Source organism: Pseudonaja textilis, chromosome Z, assembly GCF_049901715.1.
Source record: "Pseudonaja textilis isolate UNSWEBS1 chromosome Z, rPseTex1.2, whole genome shotgun sequence".
NCBI lineage: Eukaryota > Metazoa > Chordata > Lepidosauria > Squamata > Elapidae > Pseudonaja > Pseudonaja textilis.
Genome location: NC_142008.1, coordinates 68,938,223 through 68,962,311, shown reverse-complemented (window position 1 = coordinate 68,962,311; position 24,089 = coordinate 68,938,223). Strand labels below are relative to the sequence as shown.

General features: G+C 36.4%; 1 protein-coding gene and 2 pseudogenes across 7 annotated transcripts in view; 2 read left to right on the top strand and 1 right to left on the bottom strand.

Annotated features, from left to right (window-relative positions):
- SUGCT (succinyl-CoA:glutarate-CoA transferase) overlaps positions 1–24,089 on the bottom strand; it is a 480,947-nt gene that overhangs the window by 414,527 nt on the left and 42,331 nt on the right. For 5 of the 7 annotated variants that reach the window (XM_026702266.2, XM_087916665.1, XM_087916666.1 and 2 more), the window contains exons 6-8: positions 20,956–21,076; positions 11,787–11,878; positions 6,491–6,634 (exon numbers count right to left, since the gene is read on the bottom strand). In XM_026702266.2, the coding sequence (XP_026558051.1) occupies positions 6,491–6,634; positions 11,787–11,878; positions 20,956–21,076 (357 nt within the window). Of the gene's footprint in view, positions 1–6,490; positions 6,635–11,776; positions 11,879–20,955; positions 21,077–24,089 lie in introns of all 7 variants that reach the window. The other 2 variants (XM_087916660.1, XM_087916661.1) reach the window with 2 other exon arrangements.
- Positions 1,476–2,271, top strand: LOC148124070 (E3 SUMO-protein ligase KIAA1586-like; annotated as a pseudogene).
- Positions 2,315–3,721, top strand: LOC148124069 (E3 SUMO-protein ligase KIAA1586 pseudogene; annotated as a pseudogene).

Genomic DNA, 24,089 nt, shown 5'->3' with positions numbered 1-24,089 from the left:
AAAACATAAACCATCATTAGTGTCGGTTGGTACAAATCACTTGTGCACAATCTCTTCAGTCTTTCCCCTCCAATTTGCATTAATCCTTATATCATAAATCCACTATATATATTTATATTATTACTATTATTACTTACTAGACTTTACTAACATTACATCATTTTATGCGAGCAAATCACCACTTTTACTTAATCTACTTTATAATGTTCATCATAACCAATCTATTCTATAACAATATATCCTTACTTCACCTTATCTCTATAATTTTATTATACTTATATTATAAAGTATTATAAAATATTTCATAAATGATTTTTTTTTGTTACACTGCTGTTACATATTGATACTTATGTTCCTGCTTTGCTTTTTCCTATTAGGAAAAATAAGTATCAATAAGTACAGCAGTGTAACAGAAAAATTATTTAAATTTCTTTCTATTGCCTTATTTCTAATTCTGTTAATTATATCAAGATGTTTATAATTATCAACCTTCTGTATTTAATTCATACATAGCAATGATCATTCTCCGCTTAATTTCTACCTCTTATCTCTATCCATTTCTGCACATTGTAATTTTTTAATTTCATTTTCATTTATGGGAATCTCTTCATTTTTCCACTGTTGTGCAAACATAATTCTAGCTGCTGTTAACACGTGTAACATTAAATATATATTGTACTTCCTTTATTTATGTGGGTACCAACAAAAATATTTCTGGTTTTAAAATTTAAATCTATATGTTGCTTTACCATTTTTGCTAACCTTGACCCTACATCCTCTTGAATAGCTACACTAGCAGAGCCCAATACTGAATTCATATATTCCAGTTTTTTAAACTGAGGAATAAATTTCAGAAAAAAAATTCTGCATTGCTCTGTGAATGTGCCTCTCAATTCGATTCTTAATCTAACTTCTTAGATGACTTTGTACCATTATTATTTTTTGTACTATATATATCTGCATAATGCTGTAAAAAGCTTCAGTACATTAAGCTGCATTCTAAAAAGGTTAAGTGACCAAACATGGCTTCCCCTGGCTTCTATCTCTCTGCTATAGAGAGAGCATTCCATTAGGGACTGTTGGTCCAGGTAAGTCTTGGCTAGGAAAGATTTTTATGCCACTACTGGCATAAAATAACAAACTCCCTTGGTTTGTTAATAGTATTTCCATTTTAAGTGTTTCTTTTTCAATTAATGAATTGTAATTATGAAAATATCAGCCATTCTTTTATATACACAGTGCAACATCTTTTTTATAGACTGTCATTTTCAAATCCACTTTCATTCTTGTCTGCTGAAACTTGTTCCTCTTCCACAACATCTTTTAAACACTAACTAGCTATAGTGTCAGGGACCCTTAAAAGTAACTGAATATTACTGATCTCTGTTCCTCGCCCGCTTTCTTCGCTTGCCACTGCCTTCACCACTCAACTTATAACAACAATCAAGTCCAAACCACTACATTGTTGAAATTTTTTTTGCAGCATATTACCAAGATAAAAAGACAAATGAGTTTGTCTGCTTTCTTCGGCAAGAAAACAAAAGGAGATCCAAAAGAGTCACAACCACAACCATTGGAGTCTGAGGATAGCGGTGCTAGCACATCATCTGCACCGCGACCAGAGGAAAGAGCCAGCACATTATCCACATCTCAACCAGAGGAAAGCAGTGCAAGCACATCATCAGGTACTGGAAGAATTGAATCAGACATTGAAGGGAACCTTCCTGACTGCTGGACACTGCAGCAGTACAATAATTTTAGGGAAAAATACGATGGACTGGAAGTTTCCCAGAAAAAAATAGGTTGCAAGCAATGAAGAAGATTTGAAATTTCGACCAAAGAAAAAAGTGTCCATGGAGCTAAGGAGTGGAAGAATTGCCAAAGTGAACCATCAGGAAAGAGTAAAGAAATACAACAAGCTTCCCTCAGAAAGAAATTGAAGGAACATTTCTCATCTAAGGCTCACAACATCTGTACAGAGAAGTTGAAACAATGCGAGCAGGATGTGATAAGTAAAGGACTGGAGAGGGTGGCTGAGAAATATTTGGGTAGTACATGTAGAGTGTTTACTACAGTGTATGTCTGGCACAAACGTGCAGACCATTTTCATATGTAGAAGATCTGATTGAATTACAAATAACAAATGGTTTAGATTTGGGACAAGGGTTGCATTCACGTAAAACTGCAGTTGCAATAGTAGATTTCATTGCAACAGACAATTTAAACATTTATTTAGCGAAATTATTGAGAAAACTTGCAAAATTTGTTTGATAATTGATAAAGCCTCAACAATATCTTCTAAAGTACAGTTCTTATACTGTACTTAAAAGTTGAGGATCCAGTTTTCTCACTCACTCAACAATTTTCCTTGAACTAGTAGAATTAGATAAACAAGATGCAGAGACAATATGTTGTTCAGTTATAGAAAGTTTGAATAAAGTTGGGTTTAATAGAAACTATCTGGAGAAACATTTAATTGGATTTTGCTCTGATGGAGCCAGTGTTATGCTTGGGAGAAAATCTGGGGTAAGCACTAGGATAGCCAAAGAGTTTCCAAATATTATAATATGGCACTGTTTAAACCATCGACTGCAACTTGTTTTAGATGATTTTATTAGGGAAATAAAACAAATCAATTATTTTCAAATTGTTATTGATAAAATATATTCTGTTTTCCATCAATCGAATAATCTGATTGAATTTAACAAAATTTCCGAACAATTTGAGATTGAAATTATAAAAATTGGTAGAGTTTTTGGACCAAGATGGGCTGCCTGTAGTTTAAGATCAACCCTAACTGTGTGGCATGCTTATCCAGCACTACATCAATTTTTCTGTTCAATAAAAAATACTCCAGTATGGCTTCTTGAAAACACATATTTTCTCACTGATTTGGCCTTGATGGTTGATGTGCTAACTGAATTATCTCTTCTTTCTAATGCATTGCAAGCGAGAAACACAGACATTATAAAGGCTGAAAAACTTGCAATAAGATCAATTAGATCATTTGAAATACTTATAGAGGAAAAGGGTGCATATGAAAAAAGGTTGATGAATTAATTACTTCAGAACCCTTTAAAAATATAAATTTTATACAAAATCATCGATTTGTGGGACTTCCTTGTGAAAAACTTATAGAAAGCAATGTAATTAATTTGAAGAAAAGATTGATGGATTGCGAACATTTAAAAACAGGCTGCCAATTTAAAGACACTGATCAATTAAAATTTCAAATTATTTGGAGCCACATTATTGGAACATTGAAGAAGTGGTGGTTCCATGGAGAGCAGCTGAAGGACAATTGGTTGCATTTGATCAAATTTTCAATTATGAAATCAATATTAATGATTATCGTGATTTCATAGAAAATGTACTAAAAGATCCAGAAAAATATACAATTCCTTGCAGCATTAAAAAGGCTAGAGATATTATTAAAACTATTGCAGTCAGTTCAGCAGAGATGGAAAGGGGCTTCTCGCAGATGAACATAATATGTTCAGAGGGCAGAAGACGCCTTATAGTTTCCAATATTACAAACCTCCTGACCATCAGTCTAATTGGCTTACCTCTGCAAGAACGGGGCCCTGTTCCTATAGTAAAGAAGTGGTTACGGGCACATCACACAGCTGATGATGCTTGTGTTAAACACAAGAAAACTGTAACTCAGGACTCAGAAAAGCAATTTGGTAGTACTTTAAATAAGTTTTATTGTTTTCTGTAGTTTTGTTATGTAATAGTTTTTGTTTAATATTTTAAAATGTTGTAACAATATAGTTTTGTGTACCTTTTTTATTATTTAAGCATTAAAGAGATGACTTTTGTTTTGATATATTTTTTTAAAAAATACTCAGTTATTAGGGCAAAAAAGTGGTGTTGAGTGGCTTCGCCCAGCCCTCTGCAGCCTTCCCCATGGCTCCTCGTACCTGCCTGGGCCTCTCCTTGCCCACCTCATAGCTCTCCCTGTAGCTCCTCATAGCTGCCTGGGCCTCTCCTTGCCCTCCTCATAGCTCCTCATAGCTGCCCACGCCTTGCCTTGCCCTCCCCATAGCTCCTCGTAGCTGCCTGGGCCTCGCCCAGCCCTCCTCGTAGCTGCCCGCGCCTCACACAGCCCTCCTCGTAGCTGCCTGTGCCTCGCCTTGCCCTCCCTATAGTTCCTCATAGCTGCCTGGGCTTCGCCTTGTCCTCCCCATAGTTCCTCATAGCTGCCTGGGCCTCGCCTTGTCCTCATTGTAGCTGCCCGGGACTCACCTTGCCCTCTTCAGGGCTCCCAGCACTTGGAAACTGGCAAAAAACAGAAAACCTCAGTCACAAGACTGTATGGGATGTTGTAACTGGTCATAAGTGTGTGTGCGTGAGTGTCTATGTATGCATCACTGTCAAAACACCCAAAACAGGTCAACTAGCTCTGTGGAGGTCAGTCGCAAATTAGAATACTTGCTAAGCAACTGGCCATTAAGCGAGGACCACTTATATTTGGTTTGCCAGTCACATGGCCACATCCACCCCAGTCACATGACCACCTAGACACGCCCACCCATCACATGACCACCTAGCCATGCCCAGTCAGCAAGCCACGGCCACCCAGTCACATGGCAACTAAGCCACACCCACAAATTAGGCCACGCCCACAGAACCTAAATTGAAATTATGTTAGAATATATTTTAGCATTCTAAAAATAGCAACCATGTTGGGAAAATAACAAGGGATAGGAAGGAGTCAAACAATCCAAGGATGTCTGAGCTTAGTTGATTCATGAAAAGCTGACTAATGTCTGGAATAGAGCCTTTAAACCCTAAATAACAGGACTCCGAATTGCCTGCAATATTTTGGATTCTGTTTTTAGAATACTTTATTTGGTTTATATTTTAATATTAAGAAATACAGGTAATATTTGTGCTTTGTGCAAAGTTATAGATTGTTTTAATGGCCTAAGTGACTCTCTTTCATACATAATGTTTAAGCATAGACTACAGAATTTAGATTCATACTTTATGCTAAGCCAAAATGAAACAATGCCGTTTGTTAATATACTATAAATATCATACATTGTAGCTTTTCTTTTTAAAAGCATCCAACAGGATGTGCTCAGAAAATTAAAATGTTATATGTTGGAAATGCTATATGTCTATTTTGTCAATCAAATGCACATTGACTTCTAAACTATAAAATATTACATTTATATTTTATTGCAATTTCATAATATGTATAACCCAGAACATATTAGGAAGCAAGGCATTGTTTTTATTTGTTTTCCTTTTTAAAAAACAAACAAACCATAATTTATGGATTAACATTTTTAATCCAAAATGCTCCTAATAGGTTACCCTTAACTTCACAAAATCAAAATGTGACAAGATTTTGGTGATCGCACCACATTTTTAAAACCCAAATCATGAGATTTTTTTTAAAAAGTTACTTTAATTTTCATTTTGGAAGATAAATCTATAGATTTATGATCACAATGTAGTCTACTCTTATATAAGTTTAGAAAAGGTATCAAATTGGATACAACATCTTTAAAATACAGGAATTTATAAAAAGAAAAGGGACAGTTACACAATTGTATGTATAACATTCATAAATAAAGGCACTTGCTACCAGTTTCTTAGGAAAAGCTCCACTGGATTCAAAAATCTAAAAACTCAAAAAAACCTTAAAGTCCAGGATTAAGCCAGCTTTTTTCATATTTTTATCATAAATTATAAAAGCAAAAAAATATATAGGTAGCTGGATGTGGGGAGAATATACACCAAACGTTTATACAAAGATTTCACAAGGCTGAGGTCACTATCCTCCTATTTTCAACTTTCCTGAATCTAAATGGCATTTTTTGAGTTCAATTCAGACTTCTTACCAGAACTGAAGATATCTGAATACTGTTATTATGAAGAGCAGACTTACAATCATTAGGACACAAATTCTCATATATGATATATATATATGATATATAAACATTTAGAAATATTAATCCCATGAAGTCTTCAGTGCTATGGTGGCAACATTCTTCTTATTTGGACTGAAGAAATCAAGTAGTCCTCAATGGATGATCACCACTAGGACCAAAGCTTCTACCACTAAGAGACATAGTCATCAAATCAGTTAAGCTCAATCTTCCAATTTTTTTTTGCCATAGTCATAAAATGGATCACTAATTAAATGAATCACATGGTCATTAAGCTTCCCTCATCAACCATGCTCAATCAGAAGTTCCCTGGGAAGGTCACAAAAGGGGAGCCAGAATGTTGCAACTATCATGAAAACACATGCCAGTTGACAAGCTGGATATTTTGATCATGTGTGACAGTCATAAGTGTGAGGATCCATCATAAACCACTTTTTTCAGCACTGTCGTAACTTTAAACAATCATTCAACAAAAGGTCTTAAAAACTACCTATACATACAATACCCTTTAAGCTGATAGAAATTAATATGTGACAAGAACTATTCAAATATGTTTATTATTACTCAATCACTGAATAAATCTTTACCTGAGATGAAAGCAGATTGCAATCCAAGTGCATTCCTTTCCCTGTTTTATGTCGTTGAAGAAGTGCAGCCATAATTGCTCCATATGCATATAATCCTGTAGCAAGGTCAGTCATAGCTACTCCTGGCCTAACTGGCTCACCGCCCTAGAAAGAAAATATCAGGATGACAAAATTGATGTATCATATACCTGTCATTCCCAAAATGTTTTCTTCTTTAAGCTATAAATCAGACAATACTACTTAAATGATGCAAAATGATGAAACTTCTTTAGAAGAGAGCTTCACATTCCATGATATGAGCAATTATATACATTTGCTTAATTAATTAAAGCTAGCGGTTTAACCATTTCAGTAACTTAAAATAGTTGAAAAAATCTGAAGCTATCTGAATAAACTACTGTATTATGAAGGGTAATTCTCAGTATGCATACACCAGCTGTTGAGATGGTATCTTTGTTTAGATAATATCTGTTTAGGCAGAGAAATGCATGCATTATCTGATTCACACTTCAAGATTCCAGAAGCAACCATCAAAGTTACATAATATTCCTTCTCTGGCTGGATATTTGCAGGAAAAAAAATCATCTATATTTTTAGTCATTTTAGAATACAAATGAAAAAGGATCAAGAAATATTAAACATGCATTCACTTCTCTGTCTCTGTTGCATTTGAAAAAGAATGTCTATTTCTGTACTCCAGAATTGTTTGTCTTCTGGGAAGTGGGGAAGATACCTCTGCAAAAAACATTTTAAGATCAAAAGCCATAGTGGTGCAGTAGTTAGAAGCAGTATTGCAGGCTAATTCTGCTGACTGATGATTGCCAACAATTGGCAGTTCAAGGTTGACTCAACCTTCCATCCTTCCAAGGTTGGTAAAATGTGGACCCAAATTGTTGGGGGCAATATGTTGACTCTGTAAACTGTTTAGAGAGGGCTGTAAAGCACTATGAAGTGGTATATAAGTCTAAGTGCTACTGCTATTTATCAAATCTGTTACACTATGGATGTATAATTTCTTAATGTTAGTCAACCCAGAATATCTCAATTAATTGCAGAAGATAAACTGGACTAGAGATAATATCACATTTTTGACTCATTGCTATTTGGGACTCTGTGGTATTTTTTTCATTGGAAAGTATTGTAAAGTATAGATATCAGCACAGAAAACCATATTGTCTGGTTTCCCCATCCTTCATCAATCAGTCTGAGCATTGCAGGAAAAACCTCTTAAATCATAATAACTTGCTTATATGGGATAGCATATAACATCAAATAGAGTTTATAAACCCTATTTCTATAATCAGAAGATGTAAGATAGGAGAACAATACAAAAAGAAAACCCAATAAGAAGGTATTGAATATATCTGCATGGTTTCAATCCTAAGAGTTAGTCCTACTGAAAATATGGATTACTTCTAAGCCAACAAATTGTTTCAAGATTCATTAGACATAAGAAGCATGAGATTAAACGAAATACATTGCAGAAAAGGCTGCCTGTATTTAATGCCATCATCTGACACCCAATTCATTATCTAGCATGTCAGTTCAGAAGCCAATTTCTTATTAATTTCAGCCCTGTCTGCTAATGGAACAGTCACTTAGGTTGAATGAAAATTGCTTCCAACATTCAGGCACATTTGGGATACATTCCTGACTTATTCTAAAGGACCAAATATAGACAAAAAAATCTGCTTCGGTTATAGTGGCTATAATACTTAAGCAAAATTAATAAGCCATTAAAACGATACTATATAAATATCTGAAACCACATAAATTAATACTGAATTAATCACTGAATTATAATAATCTTATGTAATAGAATTATACTTCTGTAACTTTAAGAAATTTAAAAATTGGAGTGGGGGAGTAGAACAGATTTAGATACTGTTAGTAATTTTGTCTTGGATTTATTCTGTATATGTGCCACCATTTTTCTTACTCAGGCAATATGGGTCCTACTGCTTTGGCTTTAATCTTTATTCAAATGTGTTGGCTAGAGATCAAAGCTTTGCAAGCAAACGTATAACTAAATGAAATGACATGTGCAATATATACACATACATATCCATCACATCATTCCTTTAACAGTAAGCAACATTATGCAAAGCACAGAAATAGAGTAAAAGTCAACCAAAGAAATTAAAGGCATCAGATAATAAAAGGAAGCATATCTAAAACTACTTTTCACCTATACCAGTGGTGGCTAACCTTTTTGGGCTCCTGTGCTTGCACACATGCACTCACGTACGAGCACCCAAAAGGCAATGTGCATGGGGGGCCCCACGCCCCCTGCACATGCGTGTGTAATCCCCCCCAGCTGCCCTCTTACCTGCACTGCGCATGCGTGGGCCTCCCAACTGATTTTTCAGCCCATTTGAGGCCTTTTTCGGCCTCCCAGAGGCTCAAGGGAAGCCTCTGCAGCCTTTGGAAGCTGAAAAATGGGCCTGTTTTGTCACTTCCAGTATTTTGGAAAATACCAGAAGTGATGAAATGGGCCTGTTTTTCAGCCTCCAAAGGCTTCCCTCGAGCCTCTGGGAGGCACATGTGCTGTGAGGTAAGTTTGGCTGAGGTTCACGTGCCCACACAAATGGCTCTGCATGCCACCTGTGGCATGTGTGCCATAGGTTCGCCATCATGGACCTATACAATTAACTAAAATTTCTGTCATTGGAAATAGCTTCCATATACACATCCATATACTGTTTCATTATTTTTCTTTTGTAAACTTCTCACTTTTATTTTCAATGATCTTTTAACTCCATCCAATCACAACATTCTTCATTTTCCCCTTCCTTCCAATACATTAACTGTAAATTGATATATTTCTATATGAGAATATTCATTATTCAAGTATTATTCACTATTTCTCTCAAACTTTCCTCATAAACAATCAAAATTATCATTCTTCTACCAAGTGTAAAGAAGAATAAACTTATTCTTTAATTGTGTATGTGAAACAAATTTATTTCTAAATACCAGTCATGTTCTCATTTATTCTTGAAAGTCTGAATGATTCAATTACTTGTTTGATAATATCATCTCATTCCCACTCATCCATTCATGTCATCAACTGACTAGAGGTAGTTCTATGTTAATTATTGCCTTGTTCAGCTTCTATTGAAATTTACAATGTTCCTGAAAAAGTAGATTTACAATTAGTATTCAAACTTCTGGCCATTGCAATGGGGACCTTGCCCCCGTAGTCACATGATCACAAATAACAGATAATCAATTGGAAGGGACCTTGAAAGTCATCTAGTCCAACCCCCTGCCCAAGCGGGAGACCCTACACCATTTCTGATAAATGACAGTCCAATCTCTTCTTGAAAGTCTCAAGTGATGACTCTCCCACAACTTCTGAGGGCAAGCTGTTCTATTGGTTGATTATTCTCACAATTTGGGCCCTTGACAATCAATATGCATTTACAATGGTCACAGGAACCCATGTTACATGATAATTATTTGTCACCTTCACAGTTGGCTTCCAACAAAGGAAGTCAATGGAAAGCTGACACAAACTCACAAACTGTGTTATATGATGTCATGCTTAAGAATTGCAAGTGATTCATTGTATGTCAGGCATATTCACATGTTTTTCCCTAACAAAAGTTGCCAGTGCAAATTTCAATCATTACATGAGCAGTAACTACAGGTGAAACTCAAAATATTAGAATATCGTGCAAAAGTTCATTTATTTCAGTAATGCAACTTAAAAGGTGAAACCAATATATGAGATAGACTCATTACATGCAAAGCAAGATAAAATTGGAGAAAAATTATTTTGAAGACCTTAACAAAATAATACTAAAATACATTTGGCAAGGGAAAAAAGCAAGAATCAACTTTAAAATGTTACAGGATGCTAGAACGAGAGGAGGGTTGGATTACCTAACTGGGAATTATATTATAGGCTTAACATGGATGAAAGAATGGATTGTACCGAGGAATACAAGGTTATTGACTCTGGAGGAGCATGATTTACAATTGGGTTGGCATGCCTTTTTATGGTATGGAAAAATAAGATACCTGATTACTTTCAAAGGCAGCAAATAAGAAATGCATTATTATTAGCATGGGAGAAAATTAGAGAACAAACTACTTAAAGATACCAGTCTGACTTTTGACAATGGAAGCACTTCAATGGGAAGTGCTCAATATGGGAAATAGTCAAGATATAAAGACATTTTGAATGAAAAGGGTGAGCTCAAAACTAAACAAGAATTAAAAGAGAAAAGGGTTGATATGGTTTGGTATTCCTGTATGCAAATACAATCTAGATATGAAAAAGATGCTAAACTAGATGGTTTTTATAAAGAGTTGACAGAACTGGAAAAGGTATTAACAGGAACAGAAGAAAAACCTATTTAAAAAATTGTATAGTTATCTATTGGGAATTAAAATGGAAGAACAGGTGAAAGAGACAATGATAGCATGGGCAAAAAATTTTTGATTATGCCATAGAATTAGACAAATGGCAGAAACTGTGGGAGAGAAATTATAAATTAACAATGTCAACTGCTTATAAAGAAAATCTATATAAGATGTTCTATAGATGGCACTTCACGCCAGCAAGACTGGCAAAGATGTTTAAAGATAAATCAGCTAAATGCTGGAAATATCATCAGGCAGGAGGTTTCATGCTGGTCATCCCTGCAAATTCTCAAGCCTCTAGGTTCACCTAACTATTGTGGAGGTCGTTTAATGAACTGAAGCAAGCAGCAAATGTGATCTTCATTGATTTAATGACCTGATTTATTCACTTAATAAAATGTGATTTAAAATATCATAAAAATGAGTCCATGTGATAACAATTTTGACTTACAACCCTAATGGGCATACTGCATTAGGGCTGTACCTTAAGCCCTATACCTGTATTTAAAAATGCACTATTTTTACTGTCTCATGTTCTTATTTGTTGATAACTTTATTTTTCTTCTGTTAGAAATAGGTAGTGAATATACTGTATGCTGTCATAAATTAATTCAAACTGGCTAACAAATCTAGTTTGCTCTATATGTGGAGAAAATTCAGGAATCAAATGATTATATGAACAAGTTGGCAATAATTCGTATGGCTAACAAAGCATTTTTTCTTAGTAGCAAAATCTTACATATTGTTGATAATCTGAAAGCAATTCAATAATGACAACTTCTCATGTAATTGAAACTAGCTAATATATAAGCTTGTTTTATTTCCTAACTTTATTAATTCTGCTCATTATTACATGCCTTATCATATGTGCCAATGAAGTTTTCAGTTTTAACAGCAGGATTTTATTTTACTTACAGAAACATACCTCAGGCCCTGTGATATGCAAGAGTCCAGAAACAGCAGCTGCAACTGAGTCATAACCTGCTTGTTGAAATTTTGGACCAGTCTGACCATAGCCTTAAAAAATACAAAACAAAAAAACAAAAATGAGAAAACGTAAACATACCAGCAGCTAACTCTGTTGCAAATAATAGAAGCAGTGTTCTATCTCACTTACAAACTGCAGGTGATTTATGTGATTTATATGACTCTTCTTGTGAGCCAACAACTTGGGGAGCATCACTGGAAAAATAGTCGTTTTGGAATTTACTTCTCAAAACATACAATAAGTTGTGCCTTTCATTTCTTAATCAATTTATGAGACTATTATCTTTATTAGCTAAAACCTTAAAGGCCTTCTTTAATCATAACCTGTTACTCTTTTTTGAAGCTCTGTGCCATTTTTGAGATTTCTTTATTGTTAAAGGAAACAATAATTTTTTTCTTAATTTTGTTGGAGAAGTGTAAGGATAAAATATAGCAATTTGATTTTATTATCTTCATAATGTGTAGCTCTGGGTTGCTTTGTTGTGGATGGTTGAAATCCCTGATTTTTATGAACTCTGACAAGAAAAATAATAATTAAATAAAATATATATTTGACCACTAGAGAGAGCTATGAATATGCTTAAACCTGAGCTTAAGTTTATTATTAGGAAAGCCTTTGAAAAGTCTCTACAGAAAATAACTGATTTTGTAAATCAAATTTTATTAAATATATAGATGATATAAAAAAGCAAGAGGTGCAATTAGACAAAAGACAAAAAGGGCAAGTATAAAAAGTGGAAAAAGGGGCACATAACTAAGGTAGAATATCAGCAAATAGCTCGAGCCTGCAAAGATGGAGTGAGGAAAGCTAAAGCTCAAAATGAACCAAGGTTTGTGACAAAAGTAAAATATAACCCCCCAAAAAGCTTTTTTCAACATGTTAAAAGCAAGAAAAAAGTCAGGAAACAATTGGGAGGGAGAACAAAAAAGTGACAAACAATAGGGAGTAAGCAGATCTGCTAACTTGTTTTTTGCACCCATCCGTAAATAAAAGGGGAAAAAAAACAATCAAACCTATCAAACATAGTACCATAAAAAACAGATTAGGAATACAAGTTAAAATAGGAAAGAAAATGGTAAGTGGGCACCTGCCCATCATAGACAAGTTCAAATCACAAAGACCAAATGGATTACAACCTAAGGTTCTGCCACAACTGGCAGGTGTGATTTCAAAATCATTGAACTATATCTTTCAAAGATCCTGGAGCACCGGAACACTACTAGAGGACTGGAAAAGAGCTGATAGTTCCCATCTTCAAAAAAAAAAGCAAAAAACAATACGTCCAAGAAACTACAGACTATCAGCCTGACCTGAATACCTGGGAAAATTCTGGAAAAGACAACAAATTAACGAACACATAGAGGTAACTTGCAAATTAGCAAACACATAGAGGTAACCCAAAAGCACACATGGGTTTGTCAAAAAAGATCATGCCAGACAAATCCCCCAAAGACGACTGAGCGGTTGTCCAAAATGGCCACCCTGAAGAGGAGGACTTAGCTGGACTAAGATTTGTGCAGGAGAGAAGAAAGAGATGGACAACATAAGAACTGGGACAACTTGGTGCAACAATTAATTAAAAGGTACCCCCAGGACAGTATTTTAAGAATTTTTATGAAAGAATAAGAAAGTGGTGGGTTTTTAAAAGGAAAGGAAAAAAAGTGAAAATATCTTTGACAGCTGAGCAGGGCTTCAAACCAGGATAGGAAGAAGCCAGAATAAGATATCCAAACAAATTGAATTAAAATACATTGGTAACAAACAGGCACAATTTAAAGCTGGACTTAGGAGTTTTAAAAAAGAAGGGAGAAATATTTAAATTGAAGATTTGATTGGTTTGGAATACCAAGGTTTGGAAAGCCCCAAACAATAAAACTGAGGAAAAGGTAAGGACTTTGTATAACGGAGAGTGCCATCTGGTGGACAAAAATTTAAGCTGAAAAAGGGAAAGTTCCTATTTTTCTATGAATTGAATTTGATACAACGAAAAGGAAATATTGAAACAATATAACAAGTACCCTAAAAAGTGAAAATTGAATTAGAACAAAAGAAAAAAATATGGATTGTTGGACTGATTGGTGATTTTGCTATAAACCCAGTTCTGGAATAGTTGTTAGTCCAGAAAGTTTGAAGAAGAAAAAAAAAGATTAGTGATTGGTGGATTTTAATGACTATAAGATATAAGACTGTAACAATGATATCTCTGTGGGATCTAAAAATGGAACTTAAAAATTTGAAAAAACTACTACATGCAAGAGGTGAATCACTTGCCTCTGAGTTAAAAGCTATGGAAATGGCAATTGAAGAATATGAAGAAGACACCTCAGAGAAGGAGGAGTTCGTTCAAAAAGAAGCCATCTTAAATAGACAATCAACACAAAGAACACCACAAAGAAGAGGAAAAAGAAGGGGGGGGTAAAATTGGGAGGTTTAAAAAAGTAACTAAAATGGGGAATACTTATAAAAATTGGAAAGACAGAAAGAAACAGCAGAAAACTAAAAGGGGAAGGAAAATATATAGAGAGAGAGGGTTATAAATCAGAGGGAGAAAAGATTTGGAAAAACAAAAGGGAAGAGAGGTAATGAGGAACAGGAACAGGAAATAAATAAATATGGGAATTGTAAAATAAAGGAAAAATTTTCTTTATTTAGAATACATCGGGACAATGGTTAATGAATTAAGAAAGGGGATTCCACATTGATATGAGGGGTAATAATAATGTACTTTGCAATTACAAACTATAGAATATAGTATATTGAGAGGAGGGAGGGGCACTCTTTTTAGAAGATGAATGCATGTTCTTATTTTTATTGTTACAAGAAAGGTTAATGTTTATTATATATATTAAAATGAAATGAATTGTGAGGAGGTTTAAAATGAGATTAATATCAGTGACCAAGAAAAATTGACTAATTGTTTCTTTCTCTTTTATTTTTTTATTTTTTGATATTATAAATAAAATTTTATGGAAGGGAGAAAATACACTGCGGAATCTGACTGAAAAGTACAATGTCAAGTGATTTATTTTCCTAGGGATTGACTATTACTATAACTAAGTAAAATAAATGTTTAATTGGGAATTACAGATGCGGGAATTAAGGCATACTTAAACTGCTGAGATGACACCCCCAAACTAGTAAAAGGGGAGGGGAAATTTATGTTTTGCTTTTTGTGAAAAACTTGTATTAATTTAGACTTTAAGAAAAGAATGTGTGATGGAATTGCAAATTTGAAAAGATAAAAAAGAATTAAAAGGGAATAAGTTTGAAGATATGGGAACTATTAGTGATTTAAATGAGAAAAGTACTTTGGAAAAGGCTACGCTTAAAAGAAAAGTTAATGCTTAAGAAATACATTTGAAATAAATTGAAATGAATTAAGAAGATTTTTAGAATGAAAGTAATATTAATGAATAGGATTAATTTGCTTGTTCCTTTTCTTATGTAAAAGTTGAGAGGTAAAATGAGAAAAGAGTTTGGAAAAGACCACGCTTAAAAATATATTTGAAATAAACTGAAATGAATTGAGAAGACGCTTAGAATGAAAGTAATATCACTTAACAGAATTAATGTGTTTGTTTCTTTTCTTATGTAAAAGTTGAAATGGAGAAGTAATAATAGAATTAAGTTTAAAATGGTCAAAACAGAATGTTGAATGTAAAAATGAATATATAATTACTGTCATATTCGCATATAAAAGTGGTAACTCGGAATTATAGCTTTTTTTATTTTGTTTTGGAAAAATTGAATAAAACTTGTTTAAAATAAATAAAATAAATCAAAAGGTTTACTTAGACATTTGGGACAATTTGTGTGCAATTATTCTTACCTAAATTAACCATCAATTATTATTAATTATACTCACTATAGAATATGCATCATTCTATTGTATATCTTTCTCACCTTTGAGTCTTGTTCTCTATTTCTACTTGTACAGTTTAGATAAAGAGGACACATATGTTTTAGTACCTACCAAAGAGATAGGGAGCAAATAATTGCATACCAGAAATATTTCCCATAAAGATATCTTTGCACAGGATCAAATGTCTGATTTCCTTCCTTACGGACAAGATACAGCATCAGATCACTTTAGATGTTAACTGTTAGAATTGATATCTTATTTAATATCTCTGGTTATGGAATGGATGGTTCTCATCATTAGGACGTTGGACTGAAGACAAGATCACATTTGAAATCCGGCTGCTGCCCCATCGCAGAGTGCGCATGCCCATTTGCAAAATGTAAAATCACCAAACTGGTAGTTACACTGGTCGGATCCCACCCTTGCATCAGTCCGACAGAAAGTCTTTAATATTTCGATGAAGCAGGATGCTAAATATCTAAAAATATCATATTACAACAATATGAACAATTTGTTATAAATATAATATGAATTTGGTCTAAAATCATACTTTAAAAAAGTAGTTCATAGTTTAAAACTTACCTGTTTCTCTGAAAACAGATGTATCCAAACAATAAACCCTAGCATGTTTTTATGTGTGCGCCTAATATAAACTCTGTTCCCAAAATAAGCCCTATTTAACAGCTTGTGCCCATTTAATCTGTTTGCTCATTGTGCCATGGCTATGAGGTGAGGCAGGGTGGTGGTGGACCTGCCCCATGTGCCCCACACTGACTTACTTCAGGGCTCCTGCAGCCAGGCCATCCATGCTGTCACCTGCCTCACGGCGGCAGCACCAACAGCCATGCACAGCAGAGAGCCCACTTGGCCGCTGGTCCACTTCTGCTTGCTCACAGCTGCAATAAAGCCAGGGGTGGGATTCTACCAGTTTGGACCTGTTCTATAGAACCGGTTGTTATAATTCTGTACAATACGGAAAACCGGCAAATTTTGCCACTGGCTGCCCCCTCCCTGCCTGCCTCTCTCCTCCTACCCACTCACCCCGCCCCACCCAGTCACTCCTCATCTTGCCTGTCATTGCTAAGCTGCCTTCACCCGCCATTGCTGCCTGCCTTCCGCCGAGGCCCTGATCTCCCTGGGTGAGTGAGCCTGCAAGCAAGCCCCAGCTGAGTTGACTCTCTGGCTGGCCTAGGCCACTGCACAGTTTCCTCCTACCATCCACGGGTTTGCCTGGCTTGCTTCACCACCGGTGCATTCTCCTTCTCCCCCTGGCTGGGAAGAAGCCACATGGCCATGGTCGTACTGGCTGCGAGAATGTTTTCCTTCTCCCCCTGGCCAAGAAGAAGCCATATGGCTATGGCCGCGCTGGCTGGGAGAGCGTTTTCCTTCTGCCCCTGGCCAGGAAACTGCATGGCCAAGCTGGCCAAGAGAACAAATTCCCCAATGATTTCTTTGCCTAGCTAATTTGCAGCTCCTTCGCATTTCTTGCCATCGTGTTCAGGGAAAAAAAGTGTATGTGGGGCTAAAAAAAAGTTCAATCAATCAATTCCAATTTCTTGCAAAAGAAAAAGATTGTACAAAGTTGAAATTGATTGAGTGAATTTCTTTTCACTCACACTCAAACTTTTCTTTCCCTGCACATGATGGCAAGAAACATGAAGGAGCTGCAAATCAGGTAGACAAAGAAATCCTTGGGAGAAGCGAGGGCATCTGGGTGGAGGTGGGTGGGGAAAGCTCCATGATGCTGCGTTGCAATGGTGAAACAGGCAACGGAGTAGCTGGCATGAGGTAAGGAGGAGGCTGCCTGCTGTTCTTCTTTTCTCCCTGTTCCTCCTGCTCCCCTAATGCTGGTTGCTCCATTTCCCATTTCTACATTGCAGCGCAGCACCCAGGAATCCACTTTGGTAGCATGGAGGTGATAATTTGCCTGGCCAAAGTAACCCCACACAGCCTCTGCTACTTACATTGGACTCAGCAGCAGCTTCGATCAGGTCGCTCCATCAGCAGTGAACAAAACAGCCCCATCGCAATTTGAAATAATCACGAGGGTGGGATGGAGTTTTTAAAGTGTGCATGCTCACAAACTAAATTCCCTGATTTCTCAGCAAGCTACAGGGCCTCTTCAGGCTCAGCAGAGCCAATTTGGTCTTTTTAGCTATGGTCACCACACAAGGGCTGGTGTGTGTATGTGCTTTTTAGGGGTCTTCTCTTTTAAGGGGTGTTAGCTTTGGGATTTATGGGATTGCGGGTTGATCTGTTTCCCACCTCCCCCCCAATTTGTCCTTTGGCTTTATAGGTAGATAGTCCTCCCTGAGATTTGTGTCTGATTCGCTGCATACAAGTCTGTTATTTTGGGGGGGTCCTTTTTGGACAGGATGAGCTGTGGTTTTGCACTGATGTTCGAATGGATGGATGTGTAGGTGTTTAACTTCATTAATGAAGTTCACTTTTTCTTAAGTACTACCTTTGAAACTCCATAGATTTTAGAAAGTTTTGGTGTAAGAGTAAGAACTCAAAATGTATTCATACCATAGGATATTGTTGGAAAAGTCCTGTTAGTCTCTGGTAGCCAAAAAATCAGGAATCTGGTAGCTCCCTTTCAAGCTAACAACATCCTTCATCAGTTTAGCTATTCCATCAGTCAGATAAAGTGAGATACTACCTGTTAACCTGAAATGGATCTAATAGATTCCTACCCCGAGGTAATCCTTTATTTACACCACAACTGAGTCCAAAGCTTCTGTTGTTAAGGAAGACAATTGATAAGTGAGTTTTGCTCCATTTTATGATTATAATTGTTAAGTGAATCACTGCAGTTAAGTTAGTAATACAGTAACACAGTTGTTAGGTGACTCTGGCTTCCCATTGATTTTCTTGTCAAAAAGATCACAGAAGGTGATCACATGACTCCGGAACATTGCAACTGTCATAAATACATGCCAGCTTTCAAGTGTCTGAATTTTGATCACGTGACCATTGGGATGTTGCAATGGACATAAGTGTGAAAGATGGTCATAAGTAATTTTTTTCAGTGTTGTTCTAACTTTGGTCACTAAATGAATGATTGCAAGTCGAGGACTATCTATAGTCTATATCAATTTATTCCTACTGTGTTCTGTGAAACTTGTTATTTAGCTAGGATATGTGTTATAATCAGGGAGATTGGTTAGCAGCTAGCAAATATTCTAGCTTTTCTTACATGAAATCTGCCTACAAGTGTAGGTCTGATTTTAAGATTGTGATCATATAAAGTGAATAATTCAAAATAATTTTTTATTGATAAAATGCTGTCTTATCTCTTTATCTTGACACTGGATATGGGATCTGCAGCAAAAAGAAGACTGGGGAATTCTGGAGGTTGAAGTTCATACAGGTAGCCCTCAATTTAACAACCATTTCTTCCATCCTCTATTCCTACCTTCCATTTCATGAGGCCAATAACTTTATTCTCTATTCAGAAGGAAGCCAAATCCAGTAGTCCCTTGAAATTAACAGGATTAACTTCTGTGTATACAGGTAGTCCTCAATTTACAATAGTACATTTTGTGACCATTCGAAGTTACAATGGCACTGAAATGATTGCTTTTCAACTTACAGTCATTGCAGAATCCTCACGGTCAAAATTCAGATGCTTATCAACTGGTTCATATTTATGACAGTTGCAGTGTCCCAGGATCATGTGATCAACTTTTGCAAACTTCTGACAGATTCACTTAACAACTGTGTTATTAACTGAACAACTGCAGTGACTTACTTAACAACTGTGGCAAGAAAAGTTGTTAAATGGGGCAAAATTGACTTAGTACCAAGGGAGCAGCTCCTTGCATTGTAGCTGCTGCAATGAATATGAGAAGCTCAGCCAACGTTTTGAACACAGTTAACATCTCTAGCCCAATGAATTCTCCATTAACATTCATCACACCTGTCAATTTACCAACTTCCTGAGCCCCAGGGGAGCTTCCTGGAAGCAAAAACATCCGCCAGGAAGCTCCCCTGAGGCCCAAAAGGCCCCAAAATTGAGCAAGGGGGGGTGCTGCACGCCCCCTCCAGGCTCCATTTTTTTTCTTCCTGAGTCCCAGGGGAGCTTCCTGGGAGCAAAAATCCCCCCCCCCAGGAGGCCTGCCTAAGGCCCAGAAGGTCCCAAAAATGGGTAGGAGGGTCTGCAAAAAACCAAAACAAAAGAGCCACGCCCACCCAGTCACATGGCCATGCCCACCTAGCCACATCCACAAGGACCGGTAGTAAAACATTTTGAATCCCACCACTGATGCCTTTCCTTCCCCAGGCATTGCCAACCACTCCACCCTAGTAAAAAAAAAAAATCTAGAGCAAAAACTTCATGAAGTATTAAAAAGAACAGAAAAAGGAGCTGCTGTGTATTGTTTAATGGACTGCTAAATTGGCAAAATGGACTGCTAAATTGGCCACATCCACTCAGTCACATGACAAGATGGCCATGCCCACCCAGTCACATGACAACCTAGCCACGCCTTCACGGTCACATGACCACTTAGCCACATGACCACCAAGCCACGCCTAGCCATTCACATGACTACCAAGCTACCTAGCCAGTCACATGACCACCAAGCTACCCCCCCAATTAAGCCACACCCACAGAACCAGTTGTTAAAAAGTTGAATCCCACCCCTGAATAAAGCTGGAGACCAAGTGGTATGTTGGAGCTGTGAGGTGAGGCAGGTGTCAGGGCATGGATGGCCTGGCTGCGGAGGCTGCTACATAAGCCAGTGCAGGGCATATGGGGCGGCTCCACCACCCCGCACCTCATGACCACGGCACTGATGTGTCGCTTGGCTTCATGCTCCATTGTGGCCGAAAGCAAGCAGAAGAAGTCAGCTGATAGCCATGTGGGCTCCTCTTGGACAGAATTGTGCACATGTAAAAAAACGCCCTTTCTGAATTGTAGCAGTGGCACTGGCATGCCATGCTGCCTCCTGCCCCACCGCAAGCAAGTAGAAGTGTGCCTCCCATACACGGACAGACCTCCCCAAAATAAGCCCTAGTGCTTGTTTTGGGGTCTAAACGAAAACAAGACCCAGTCTGATTTTCAGGGAAACATGGGGTATTTATGTTTTCTAGTTCTTTCCTCCATTTGATATTCTGGGAATAAGGAATGGAATATCATCTCACTTTTCATAACAAGAATGAAAAATAAAAGGAGCAAGTAAAATACCAAAAAATGAATAAAGCTAATGACAAAATAGTTTATCACTAAAGTCAAAATACCTGTTATTGAGCAATAGATAATATGAGGTGCAACTGTGTTAATGTCATCATAACCCAGACCCATTCCAGCCAATTTTCCAGGGACATAGTTTTCCACAAGGACATCACAGACAGCTGCTAGCTGAAATTTAAAGTGGAAATGAATCAGATTCTTAACAAATTTCCAAGCATTCATCAACAACAGAACATAAATGTAATTTTTAAATTCCAGTAAACAAGGCAGTTTTAGCATATCTGTGTTCTATAGAGTCCAATTATAAAGAAGATATAGCAAGTGCTTATAGATGAATTTTCTAGTAGTCTTCAAATTGGTTATTCATTATTCACAGTGAAATGACAGCATAACTCTTTTTCAGCAGTAGAAAACGGATCTGAATCAACCACAAAATGATTTAGATAAATCAGAAAGAATCTTGATTTCCACAAGGTGGCAAAAATTAAAAACTTTGCTTTGAGAATTTTTATTTATTATTCTAAAACATTTTCCCAAGTCTTTGTCAAAAATACTCCCAAAGGATTTTTCATGCAATTGATTTTAAACCATAATTCCTGTCCACAAATTAAGTATCAAAGGGAAAAAAAGTGACAAAAATAACATGAGGTGGAGGGAGGAGGGGAGGGGAAGTAAAACACAGCAACTAATTCTTAAAATATCAGTTCTGAAACTGAAACTCAAGAGTAAGAAGAGCCTAACAGAACTGTCTGTTTTGCTCATTCAAAATATTTCTTTACTTTGTAATAATCACATTTAATCTATGATTATGGAACTAAGGCATGCACAATTTCTAATCCATAGATCAAGTTCCATGATGCCTGAAAAAGTCTCCACAGACATCACTGAGGCTGCAAAGTATTTTCAAGAACAGTTGCTATTAGGGAAGAGCTATAATCCTTTATTCCACAATGCTGCAGAAAAATATTACACATGTGCAAAGATGGTATTCAGCAAGTTCTGACCAGTTCTGGATAACTGGTAGTGGAAATTTTGAGTAGTTCGGAGAACTGGCAATTACCACTTCCATCTATTCTCTGCCTCCCAAGTCTCAACTAATGGGCTTGGTCTTCTTTTGTTGCTCTGCAAGGGAGAACGAAGCTGGAAAGCAGGTTAGTGGGATGTGGAGGGAATGAAGATTTTACAGTATCCTTCCCCTGCCATGTCCACCAAGCTACGCCCAAATAACCAGTAGTAAAAAAATTTGAATCCCACCACTGCTACATGTGTGAATAAACACACATACCAACTAAAACCATTCAATTAACATAAGCTCAATTTGTTTCGAAGTATTATTTTGGTCTGCATGTGGAAAAACAGGGGAGAAGAGAATGAATAATGTGTGTTATGAGTAATGGGAAAATGTGTTGGGGATTGCTTCTCAAAATGAATACCTTTTACTTCTTATTGGTTGTGGCCAGGTTCACCAAAGACTTAATATCATTCCATCAAGCCAATCTATTATTGGGCCAAAAAAAGTAAGTGTTCTTTTGAATTTCAACTTTAGTTGTGGTTTCCATCCAGCCAGTAATAAAAAAGAATTTTAGTTTTATGGTAAAAATATTTCCCTAAAATGACAATGTTGAAGAAGATGTTTAAAGAATGTAATGGAGGGAAAGGTTCATTGATTTCAAAAAGTACCCTTTATTATCCTCACATCACTTTTTAAAGAATCTATACCTACAATTATAATGGGTTTTTTTTTACTGTAGACTTAATCTATATAGACATTATTGTGAATTTTGGAGTTAGCTGGGTACCCACTCACAATATACTAAAAGCATATTTTTATTTTTCCTTTAATGTCTGAACAGCAGCATTAGTGACTGACAAAGCTTTGGATGGGCACAATCTATTTAGTGCTAAACTGCTTTCCAGAGCTAGCTTCACACGCAGAACTTTATACAGCAAACAGTTAAAAAGTACTGTATTTTCTCTTGGTTATAGCCAGACAAAAATCCATGTTTTAACTTCCTCATTATGCACAAACCATTTTTTTTACAAATAGTTACTTCACTTTTACATTACTTTATTGCGCTCATTTACATTAACAAAGAACTTTGAAAGAGAAAGTAATTATCATTTTGAAGTTATGCCCGTGTTCTTGATTTCTGTTTAATATTGAAAATACTGCCTTCTAGAACTTTATTCACATCAAAATAATATTTTTAAATGTTTCAGTCATGTCCCCACTTTCCATTCTGTCTTCCAGGCTTCACATTTCAATTCCTTCAATCTATCTGATTCTTTTGTCCCTCAGGCTTTGCACCATTTTTGTTGCCCATCTTTGGAGGCATTCAATGTTATCAATATTTTTTTTGTGAGAAAACCTCAGACAAGAATATATCTTTCCAGTAATATGCACTATTTTGAGTTATCTAGCATTTACCAAAGTAACTAAGATAACTGACTCATTCAAATATTATTAAGTGCTAACGCAGACAATGGTAAAATACACAATGGCACACAAGTTGGCCACTTTACTAAGAATGACTAGATTCAGAAATGGTGTACCATATTGGCTATTATGTTCAATAAATAGTTATGTTATAAAGTTATGATTATTATTCTTATAAAGGGTGTTCACAGAAAAACATTTCATAATTATTTATTTAATCTTATAGGATAAGCTTTGTTAATTGTGAAATTGTGTCTGACCCATCGCGACCCCATGGACAACATTCCTCCAAGCCTTCCTGTCCTCTACCATCTTCTGGAGTCCATTTAAACTCACACCTACTGCTTCAGTGACTCCATCCAGCCACTTCATTCTCTGTCATCCCTTTCTTCTATTGCTCTCAGTCCTTCCCAGCATTAGGCTCTTCTCCAGTAAGTCCTTCCTTCTCATTAGATGGCCAAAATACCGTATATACTTGAGTATAAGCCGATTCACAAACATAATTTCCTGGCTGATGCTAGTCCTGGACATGCAACAAAATGAGCTTGTTTGGAAAATAAATCCACTACAGTCCAAATGACTGGATACCCCCCACTCTCAGGTAAATCTACTATAAAATCCATCCCTATCTCCTCCCAGGGCTGGGATGGTTCTGCTACAGATTGTAATAAGATTGTAATAATCCTGGAGGTTTTCCTTGTGGCACAAGTGGCACAACTTTTTACATAATCCTCAATGTCTTGC